Here is a 12,355-nt window from a genome sequence, read left to right on the forward strand (position 1 = left end):
ACGCTGCTGTATCTGGTCCAAGAGTGATAGCACTGGCCCCAAGAATAGCTCCAAATTATTCATGGCGAGGTATGACAAGCTCTGGTGAAAAAAAATGACTGTGTCTGAGTCCATCGCTGCAGGCCAGAGGAAGAGATTAAATATAAAGCTGTTAGCCGGTAAGTAATACACTATCAGATCAAAGGGCAGAAACCTATCACTGGACAGCAACTCTGTGACCTGGGGGCAATATCTCATAAATGTATGGGCATCACACGCCTCCAAATCCATCGATGATCACTTCTGTACATTCTTTATCAAGACTTCAAAGTTTAAGTACCTAAGTCTAACCAGGTAGTGTTAGTAGCTGAACTTAACAAAGTAGTTTAAGTGCCTCAACCTAATCAAACTGCAAGTCCCTTACGTCTGTTGCTGGTATGCTTTTTAGAAAACACTTGAAACAAACTGATTTCTATCAGAGGAGGCTGTGATTTTCTTAGGGCCCTTGTGGGTTTTTTTTAATATGTTTTGATAAAATATGATTAGAGGTCTCAGTTGTAGACAAAGATTGAATTTATAAGATGGAGAATTTAGGTGATCTTGTATTTTGTATGAAAAATCTTAATTTGTAATGTAACTTAAGATTTTAATATGACATTTAATCATAATAAATGCTTTCTTATCACAATCATAAAATGGCAATCAAGTGAAGTAAAAGTACCTCAGAATTGCATGTAGTACAGTATGTGAGTACACGAGTAGAGAGACATGCCAACTTGTAAAAAAAGAGAAAAAAAGCCGCTGTGAGAGATAAGTACATTAAAAGTTAAAAAGAGACAGACTCAATAAACCTCAAACACCGGAAATTCCAAGAAACTGCAAATAAGCAGGTCACAGCTCGGGGTCAAAGTAATGTGCGAGTATTTGAAAGAAAAATCAAGACGGCAAAGGACAGAGGCAAACATTTTTAAATCTGCTCTGCCCACGTTTATTCTGGTGCCTTGCTGTTGACACTACTGTTATCTCTCAAGTATCGAGCATGGTTGTGAGTGCTTGTTATATAGGCTTGATGGGGGAATTAACTACAAATCATCAGGCATTATGATTATCAAAGAGTTACGGCTGTGCACAAATCCTCCACTTTATTTAACCGGATTACGAAGCAGCTTGTTTATTCCTTTGCCATAACCTTTAAGTATTGTACTTTATGCACTTCAGGACTATACAACACACACACACGCAGGGAGGAAGGTGCTATACAACAGGCTTGGACTCACACACTCTCTCTCTCTCTCACACACACACACACACAGTCTCACTGTCTACCCGCCCACACACATAGCTCACTTTTAGCCCTCAGGCGTCGCATTTGAGAGTTTCATTTACTTGATTAAATCATATTTGCATATGGAAATTGTTTGAAAATGATATTAATTTGTTATATTCAAAGGAGAATTACTTTCTCATATTAAAGCTAAATCAGACAGAGGCTGCGAGAGTGACAGGTGATGATATTGAACTTTGTCAGTAGGGGCCTGTCGGTGGGAACACACACACACACACACACACACACACACACACACACACACACACACACAAATTGTCACAAATGTTTTTTTCTATATAAATCAGTTTACACATCCTTGTCTCAGGTGTGCATGTGTCTGAATCTGTGTGCAAATCCTCCTCTTCCTCTACCTCAATAAAGAAGGTCATTTGCTCGGCAGCGAGCGGCAGGATTTGCCTTAACCTTGTATGTTGTGTCCAGGTGTGTGTGACTGATGCAGCTCTGCGAGACGCCACCATGGGACAGATCTCCTCCTGAGCTTAACTTAACTTATCAGGAACATGGACCAAAAAAATCAGGCTAATTAATTAAGAACAGTATTAGAAGTAATGGGATATTATAATATAAATTGCTACATTCTGGAACCAATTTAATCCAATTACTGGAACCCCTCATGAATATAATACCTCCAAAATCACTCCGTCAGAGTCCAAAGGGAGATGTGTCTGACTACTAAGACTGAAAGAAAAGGAAAAGGGGGGGAAAAAAAAGATCTGCTCCCTTTTAGCAGCGAACACCAATGATGATTTAAATGGTTGAGAGGAACTGTTAATTTGAGTAATAAACCTCATGATGATTTTTTTTTTTTCTAATTGACATTTCGACCATTTACAACCTGAGTAGGTTTTTGTTTGAGCTCCCTTGTGTTTGATAAAGACGAATGACTGGAAAGGCTGATTGGTGCTTTTTCTCTTAATGGCCTCTACCCAATTTAAAAACTGTCTTAAAAGAGACAAAAGATTTTTATTCTCTCCCAGTTAAAGTGGAGTGCATTTTGGAGGAGTGGATGGGATAAATTGACATGAAGAATCGCAGCAACTTAAGAAGCTCAGACATCATTCCATGAAGGATAAATCCACATTATACTGTATAAACAACACATGAGTGCTTTGGAGAAGATTTGGAGTTAGGTGGCAAGACTTTTACAGAGCTCTTATAAATGAAAATAAATTGCAAAGTAGTTTAAGGATAAGATTTCTTGTCCTTACTCAGTGATAGAAGCAAATGTACTTCAAAAGTTTCCATAATGTATGACTTATTAAGAGCAACAATATACAAGTCAAATTCCTGCATTAAAAGCAAAATGTACTTCTGTACTTATACATGAACAGAACCAGTGTCATATTTTTATATATGTGCACTGTTACTGTGACAAAAAAGTATCATCTTAACTCGCACTGCTTAAAAAACTCATATCAAACTGTCAAATCAAAGCCCAGTTTCACGGCAAAGTTTGTAATAGACCCGTCAATCCACTCAAAGACAGTGTGAGTGACAGTTTGCCTCGACCTAGGTACGAAAAGCGCATGTGTGTATGTATCGGCAGTATCCGCAGAGAATGATCATGATGGGAGCAGAGGACTGATGTAGTATCCTGGGGAGGTCACTAGGGAAACAATTTTGAGTGATACTGAGTAATAATGTATCTTAATAACTGATGCACCGGTGGCAAATGTTAGCTAAGTGGGCTAAGTAATAATCATAGTGTTAGTAGTAGTCCACAGTGGTAGGAGGCCAAGTTTCGTTGGGTGGTTCATTCATATGACTTTCACCCAGGTGACCAGAGTTTTGGTCCCACAGATGAAATGTTAGCTTGACTGAATAGTAGTTTACTGTGATTAATACAAAGTTCAACAAAATCGCTGCAAGCATCTTTGTTTATATAGACATTGTCGTAATGTCGTAAACTCAACTTTACAGTTACGAACAAGCTAGCTTCCATCTAGACAGGACAGTTTAGAGGACAGCCAGTTAGCCTAACACAGTCTCTCAGTGCCCCCCTTTACAAAAGTCCAAACTAACTTTTAAATTAGACCTCGTAGATATAATATGATTGAAGATTTAGGAACTAGGTTGCTTAAGATTCAGAAACAGATTTTGGTGGATTTTTGGTGCTCTGGTGAGTATTTCTGGCAGCAGAACGGTGAATGTGAGTCAAAATAAACTATGGTGTGTGTATGTGTGTGTTCATGGTCATGAAGGAATACTGTATATGAGCCAGTACATCAGTGTGGCTCATTGATGTGTTTTCAGTAGTTTTTGGACAGCATTGGAGCTCTATGGCACAGATGGCGTGGATACACACGTGTAGGATCACTGTCGCTGGGTTCTCAAAACTTGGAAAAACACTGGCGTAGTCGAAAAAGCGTTGGAATAGTCAATTTTTTTATATCGGCCTCCAAAAGTGTAAGCAGTGCAAATATTTATAAAAGATTAAAAAAAAAAAAAATGAAGGAAAATAAACTATGTAGAAGATTATCGAAAAGTACTGAAGTTGAGTTCCTCAATAACTCAAGATCTTCCAGGCAGAAACAGGCTAAAAAAAATAGAAACAATTCAGTTTGCAGTCTGGGAGCTCAATAGATGTTGCCGTCTCTGTAACCAAATCAAGACTGACTTCACCAGGCCGAGATGACCCCCTTTTAAACTAATAGCACCTCCCACTGTGTGTATTACTTCGATTAAAAATACAATTAACAACATTTTTCTGCATTTACAGCCCATTGAACCTTAACGTATTTTACACATAAAATCTCCACCTCTGTCTAAACATTTCCCCCCAACCAAAACAAGTTAATTTGCAATTAATCACAATGAATTATACTAAACATATTGATTGGTTTTGATCACATGACCCTGAAAGTGCCTGAAAACTCTCTTCTTAATGGAGGAAATTGTTACGCCCCAGAGCTGCTCTGTCACAATCACTTCATGAGACAAATAAAGAACGCCACCTGACCTGGAGCGTGACCATAACACTCCTCTTGACCAGGGTTGGATGTGGGTCAGACACTACCTCGCCTTTTGGTGACCAGGCCTCTGGGGATGGAAGATATTGACTTGAAAAGAGAGAGACTGAAAAGAAAACTGAAACAGAGTTGAAAAAAAGAGAAATATCTTAAATGCAGACACCGGCAAGCAAGAGAGAGAGCATTTAAATGGATGGAAAGAGAAAAATGAAACTGAGACTTCTGTTATGTTATTATGCGTAATTGTCGGTAATCCTACAGTGTAATTGTGTTTATGATTTATCAGTGTGTGGTCGTGTATAAGAGCAAACTGCAGGCTTGAGTCTGACTCCAGACACCAACTATTCTGTATGTCACGGTGTAAAGTAGGATCACTAGAACCAACTGACACCTGCATCTCCTGTGTGCAAAAGGTATTACTGACCATTTAGTTTGGCGTTATTAGTTCCCGTCAGAAGCACTGAGCACAAAAGCACAGTGTCGCTTTTGGTTTCATTTGACCCTTCTGTGTCAGGAGGCAATTATTAGACTTTAATGAATCCAGACAGCAACTTTTTCAAGCTGGAGACAAAGTAACTATAAAACTTTGAAAAGAAGAAATGAAATTATTTCACTGGGAAAAACAAAACTTGGTTGCTCTTTTAATCAGCGACAAATTCAACCATGCCTTAATGCATATTTAATTACATCAACTTTCCCTTTTTTTAATCAAAGCGAGAGGGAAGATCTTGTTAAACGGAGGCATATGGACGTTAGTGTGAAATATTGAGAAGTATATGAAAGAGGAATCCTGTATTCCCCGGTGTGTCTCTCAGACAATCACGCCAAAAAGGATGGAGCAGAATGAATTGAGGTGCTTGTTGTTGTTGCGGCTGTTGTTGAGAAAATCCTCAGCTCACCAGTAAAGCTATTATCCCATACTACCGAATACAATGAAATTTGAGTCAATTCAGTTTTATTGATACTCTCACGAGTAATTTAGCAGGTAGCGTTTGAAGTCACAGTCCCACCTTATTGTATTCACATCAACAAACAATAGATAATGCGATAACACACAATGTCATTGTAACGGTAGATGCAGCGGAGAAACACAATACACAGTGCTGCTTCGGAGGTATTCTGCTATTCTGTCCAGTCGATGAAGTCATCTATGCGAAAAAGGGTGATAGACTCACTTTAGTTAGGACTGTGGAAGCTCGTACTCGCTCCCAACGGGTGGTCAGTGGCTGCACCCTTCACAGTTTTACTCTGTAGTTACCACTCTTGTGTTAGATGGGTCAAGCACAGGATTTTCCCCCATGATACAGTGGCTCAAGTCCTATGTGTAAGCAGGTGTCAACCTTTATTTGTTTAAGTTATGTGACGTAAGTAAGGTTTGATTGATGGATATTCTTTGACTTTGAACAGGTAAAAACGTGTAACGTGACCAAAGTTATATGTAACGTAATTAGTTTTGTAGCCTAAACCCGACCGAACCGCGACCATTTCAGAATGTTAGCAGTCCAATATTCATAATATGTCATAATATTTGAAATGTTTTTCAGTTAACTTTATTTTCAAAGTCTAACCCGACATTGCATTATGCATGTTATTGCTTACTTGAATCAAATGTTTTAAGTTATGTCAAGTAAGTACAATTGACGCCAAATACCGTTAACCAAGCTGCCTATGAGATAACTGCAATGACTTGTTGGACCATCTGATTTTAATTGGAAGAAAAACACTCTTAAAAACACTTAACCATTGCTTGGTTTGGTTTGATCTGATTTTATTCACAGTGACCAAACAACCCACCAACTTACATCAGATGCCAATTTAAATGTTACTGAATCCTCATGGGTACATGGAAGTCTGCAATATCACGTTTTAGCAATGACCCCCAACCACTTCAAACCAATGAAAAAAGCACAAAGTAAAGAACATACAGTAATCTCAAAAAGGTTTCAAATAGAAAGCAGAGTTTTTCATGCAGAAACCCATCATTCACAGGTATAAATGTAGTGATAAGTCATTTCCAGGTGCTACATGTAGTGCTGTATATTTTGTTAAATGTGCAGCCCAAAATATTGAGAAATAGAGAGGTGAAACCAAGTATTCTATTTCTGGACAATGTTGACTTTTATATAAATACTAAATGGTAATGTTTAAGTTTTTTTTTTTTTAAAAGACAGATGCATTGACATATTTGATGCGTTCCAGCAGGCAGCTGTAGTTTTCGCTTATAAGGACTCATTTATTGAACTTTTGCAAAAATCGTTAAGCCTTTTAATTTTCATAGGAAATGCTTTAGTAGATACTTATTAATCTGAGAATATGGATAGTTAATTACTGGAAGCATTTTATTTAGGCAGAATGACTGATGAAATAAACCCTCTATGAGATAATTACAGAGAGAGAGACAGAGTTTTACACCCGTGTGAAGCAGCTAGCCTGAAGGTCTCAGAGTTTGTCTCTCTACATGATACTTTGCTTATCTTACCCAGAGTCAGATGAGAAGCAGCAGGACAATGCGCCCCGCCACACTGCTAAAAACCGCTCTGAAACAGCTTGAGGAACATGACAAAGAGCCCGGGGTCTTGACCTTGCTTCCAAACTTTCCAGATCCGAATCCGAACGTGGATCTGTGTGATGCACCAAGTCCGATCCAAAGAGGCGCCATCCCCAACCCACAGTACCCAAAGGATCTGCTGCCAACATCTCTGTGCCAGACACCACAGGACCTCCCCAGAGAGTATGTAATACTTCATAAATACAAACCACATAATCAAGTTCTTTATAGAGGAAAGGCTTATTAAAACACTAACTACACACAACTAACAGAATTAGTACAACCATGAATAGTGCGATAAATACAGTGATGAACAATTAATGAATGGATGAAGACTACCCTAAATCAAATCAGGCAGTGAATGATATAAGATGTATCGACTTGTTTTTATGGCAAATTTGGATTGCTGTTACCATAATATAAAGACCATTTTAAGTGTTTACATGTTATTTTCTTTTTACTATTGGACTGATTTTCCCTCTCAAAAGATTTCAGTTATTCCCTAATTCAAAATTAAATGACCTGCTAAAACCGCAAAATAAATAAATAAAAATATGTTGAGTTGCTGCAGGCATTAGACAAAGCCTACTATATGTCTGCTGTCAAACCATGCTGAATTGCAAGTCTCCCTTTAATGTTGTGCACAGAAACATGCAGGTATGCAAATCCCACGTAAACTCACACACATTCGGTCTCCTCACACATCTGGTAAAGGTTAGGTGGTGAACAGGTCAGTGTTATTTAGATCATTTTGTAGGAAATAATTACGATAATAAGTATTGTTTCGGAGGTAGGGGTGCTTTCTCCACTGAAATGATGTCAAACAGACAGATCTCCATCAGAGGTGTTAACTCCTGTTAGCTTAAACCTTGGCTTATCTCTGACCTGTCTGTCACCTCGCTCTCTTTCTCTCCCCCTCTCTCTCACCCAGTTTTATTCATATATTCACACCGCTCCTATCCAAGTGTTTTGTTGACTTTTTTCACCCTGGTTTCACCTCTCAGGCTGTTTTACCTTACTGAATGTCTGAGGCCGGAATAGGAATACCTGTAGACATTACTCAGGTCTGAAAAACATGCTGTCAACCTAGGTTTTCAGGTCAGAAAAACATATTCTCCTAAAAACATTGTAATTAAACACCAGTCAAAGATAAGACACGAATGCACGGGGCTCTTTTTTTGTGAAGACCCAAACACAATATTATTCATCAGGTATCTTTAACAATATAAGGAATAAAACTTTGATTTAAAAACATAATATAACACCTCTGCATTAAAATGTCTTTAAACAACTAGACCTTATTTTATTTAAGTATGTAAGAATTTGTCACCTGTTGAATTAATACTCCAAACAAATAGGTAGCAACATATCAACAGACTAACCGCTAGCTGCTATTCTCTTAAAAAATCCATGACTGTAGCGGCCATTACCTAGTAAGTGCTGTTAGCCATGCAGCTTGCCAGACTACCAAGGGCGTGTTGGTGTTCCCACCACCAATATAAACGCTTTGAACTATTATTTCTCCTTAATTCTTCAGATTCTGTTGAGATTTTAGTCAATTTCTTAATGTTTTAAACTAAAATTCTTACATAATTCTTACCTGTAATTGTGCACTTACATAACGCACCAAGGGTTTGGGTCCATGTGTTCGAATTCAGGTCTACCTCTCAGTGAACTCAGCACTCACCAGAGACTCCGGTTCTCTTTCTTCTTTTCCCTTCTCCTCTCTGTAACGTTACATTCATGAAGTACATTTCCCCTCCCAGCTCCAATCAGCAGTCAGCATTACAGTACATAAACACTCACACTGGAGGTCATCTCAGCGGATGGTGTGAAGATAAATCCACTTTTACATCCCAAAAGTTAAATCTGCTCAGGATCAGAGCAGAATCTGATGTGACTCTGGGGGTTTATTTCTCAAGTAGGTTTGGCTCAGCACCCAAATCTCTCCTCCAGAGCTAGCTGGCTCTGAGCCATGGCTCAGCCGCAACACGTCTTTTGTTTTGTTTTGTTTTGATTGAGAGACCCCTCGCCGCAGAAAATTACATATTGTGTGTTTAAGTAGGAATGTTTTTATACTGCTGTTATTATAACTTTGAATTTTTTGGACCCTCTTTTGGGCTCACCATTGTCAAACACAACATTCAGCCTTTTTCATTGATTCTTGGCAACTTAACAGAAAGAAAAAAGTCATTTTTCACAGTTAAACTGGACTTACTGGACAATTTTGATGGGGAGTATTACATAATGTCCACTGTTGCTCCGGGAGAGCTTTATGAAATCTGAAAAACAACCCTGGTGATGTCATAGTGATGTCATTAGGGTTATCAAAGCTTAGAATTGATGACGAGAAATTCATAACAGAAACACTGACACTTTTTTATGCATACCAGGGACCCAAAATCATGATATTTTGGCCCCTGCTTCTTTGGTTTTGACTATTCTCTCTTTAATCTATCACTGTAAATCCCCCCTACCTTATGGAAGTCCCCCCTTAAGGCTCCTGATGTCTTCCTAGGTTAGGGTTAGGAGATCACGTTACCAGGTGTTATTTGTTCGGCCTCTTAAGCTGGTTCCAGGCCAGGTGATGTTGTTCCTGGTTGAAAGAAGGGTGGTCGGTCTTGGGCTTCCAGGGACTCTTCACCACACAATGTCACAAGTCTTCAAGCTGAAGAACTTTTCTCTCTCAGGTCCAAGTTCTCTTTTTGTAACCTTACCCTGCCTCTGATTTCTTAAGTGCACGCTTGTGAATTAATAAACCATTTATCTTAAAGGGTCAAAAGCCATCTAATTCTGCAACACAGGGTTGTACAATGAAAAGTTGTTACATTACACAAGAAAAACTATTGTTTTCTGGTGGAAAGTTGAGGATGAGTTCAGAAGTCTCACAGCCTGAGAAACAAAGCTGCTTTGTAGTCTAGTGGTGCAGCAGCAGATACTCAAGTATCTTTTGCCAGACCTCAGCGGAGTGAACTGGTTGTTGCTGTACCACCAGACTACAACATCGGTCCTTATTTGTTGACTGATGTTAGTTTTTTACCACTCAAGTTTGCCATATTTACATACTTCTGCCACTTAAATGCTGGCTATTTTATATCTAATGTAAACCAAACCTAGAGCAGCTCAGCCTCTGATAATTCCTTTAATCACAAACTCTGCTGGTGTTTGTGATTAAACTCATTTTAGTACAGGTCTTTGGCAGGAGGAATAGAGGTGGATCTCTATTTGAAGCTGCTGATTCTTGGCCAGATTTTCAGCCATACAGCGTTAATCGCATCAATGAAGGTCTTTTGTTACTGTGTGTGTGTGTGTGAGGTGTGCAGGTCTGTTTGTGTGTCCAATGATTACTCATGTTCACCCGTAAGCTGACTCTATATGTGGCTTCACTGACTATAGCCCTGGTGACTGTGTGTGTACATGTGTGGCTGGTGTGTTTAATGATGGTTATATGTATGTGTGTGTGTGTGTGTGTATGTGTGGGAGTGGATTTGGCCCTCTCTCCTTTGTGATTGTGACTTTATTAAAGGTGTTTGTTCTGTCGGATGGCAGAGACACAGAAGAAGCTAAAATGGAAAGCACATAATCTGCACATTATACACATCATGTGTCAAAATATAGAAGAGTGATTTATGTGACAATCCCAATCCATGACATTTTGCTGCTTTATGGTATCAGAATGTAATGATAAATATCATTTATTATAAGCACAGCATAAAAATTACCATGAGGTACTTGCCAAATGCTGCTGAATGGAGGATTTGGTTTTTTATCTCTCAATTCTTTCATCACAGGGAACATTGTAAAAATATCCAATGAGACACTGAAGCTTATATTAGTCTTTGGAAGGTCAAAAAAATTTGTCATAAATATAATTTGTTTATAGCGCAAGTTGTTATTAAAAACTTTTATTTAGTTTTATTTTTTCTTCTATCTCTTTCAAAAAAACCCAAAATGATTTGCATTTTTAAATTGGTAGTTTAAAGCTATAGTCTCAAACAGAGTTTTCAGCTCTGAAATAGTTTCAGTCATTCTTGGCAAAGGTTTTTCAAGATTTGAAAAAAAAATGCTTTGTGACATGTCTGTCACAAGCATGAACATCTTTGAAAAGAAACGTACTTTTGACAAGTTTAGTGTGAAAACTGTTGATCAACGGAGTGAATCAAACGCTCCGTCTAAAGATGTCTCTTTTTCTCTGAGAAACAAAAGGCCACTCATTGTCAGTGTGTATCTGTAGTAGTGCTACCGCAGCCAGCAATCTGTAAATTTGCAAGAAACCTGTAAATGGTGTTGCAAAACAAGAATGCTTCAGTATCATTACAAAAACAACAGTTGAAGAAAACACTTTTTTTCTCCATTTAGTTTGCAAAAATGAAATTAGAATGGGTTTTTTGTGCATAAATTAAATGTTTTAATGTCCATGTTGAGTTTGTCAAATACCTGCAAAGCACATTAACTTGTGCCAGACACACCAACTAGTGGGGCAGCTGTAGGGTTTAATAGGAACTATTCTTGCGTTCCAGGTGAATAAGAACTTGAACATTTCCGATCTCCTACTAGAAAAAGTACAGTAGAACTTTGCTCAAAGTACTTGTAAACACCTGTAAACTACAGTAGACTACCACAGACTTACAGTTTTGAGTGTGTTTCCAAATATAAAAGTGCTGTAAAATAAAATGTATGATGGCATCTTTTAAATCATGTTTTTTTTCCTCCTCTATTTCACGACACAATCTCACCCATGAAGCTGATTGGAAAACACTCTGGGCTGTGTGCTCAGCCCCCTCCTGTTTACACTGCACACCCATGACTTCACTGCCAGACATCAAGAGAACTCTATTGTGAAGTATGTGGACAACACCGCCATCAACACATTACAACAATGATAAAAAACAATGAGAGATCATATTGGGAGGAAATCAACAATCTTGCAAAGTGGTGCACAGAGAACAATCTACTGCTCAACGTAAGCAAAACCAAGGAGCTGATTGTTGATTTTAGAAAAAATCATCAGTCGAGCTGAGGTGGAGCAGGTGAACAGTTAGGCTCCCTGAAATTACTATCACTGAGAACTTATGTTGGTCATCACACATCACCACCCTGGTTGAAAAAGCACAGAAAAGGCTCTACTTCCTACAGAAACTCAGGAAGGCTAAATTCCGCAGCAAGAGTCAGCTTTTACAGAGGAGCAATAGAAAGCATCCTGACCGGAATGCCAACAAAGTGGCATGGTTTGTTCACGGCCCAGGACAGGAAGACTCTACAGCGGGTGATTAAAACCACCCAGAACATTATTCATACCCATCTACAGAGCATCAGCTACATTGGTGAAGAGCGATGTCTACACAGAGCCCAAAGCATACTGAGGGACAACACCCACCCCAGCCACAGTCTGTTCACCCTGCTGCAATCTGGCAAAAGATACAGAAGTATCCACTGCCATACCACCAGACTACAGAGCAAGACTCCATTGTCAAAAAAGATGAAGTAGGACTCAAAAGGACTTTAACTTTA

General features: G+C 38.7%; 1 protein-coding gene across 4 annotated transcripts in view; it reads left to right on the top strand.

Annotated features, from left to right (window-relative positions):
- Nucleotides 1–12,355, top strand: part of LOC311270440 (uncharacterized protein) — a 171,334-nt gene that overhangs the window by 72,516 nt on the left and 86,463 nt on the right. For 3 of the 4 annotated variants that reach the window (XM_084375297.1, XM_084375299.1, XM_084375298.1), the window contains one exon: nucleotides 6,898–7,027. The exons of the other annotated variant lie outside the window; for it this stretch is intronic. In XM_084375297.1, the coding sequence (XP_084231423.1) occupies nucleotides 6,898–7,027 (130 nt within the window). The remainder of the gene's footprint in view (nucleotides 1–6,897; nucleotides 7,028–12,355) is intronic. 4 annotated transcript variants of the gene reach the window in all.

Source organism: Pagrus pagrus (genome assembly GCF_965226575.1).
Source record: "Pagrus pagrus genome assembly, chromosome: 15".
Classification (NCBI taxonomy): domain Eukaryota; kingdom Metazoa; phylum Chordata; class Actinopteri; order Spariformes; family Sparidae; genus Pagrus; species Pagrus pagrus.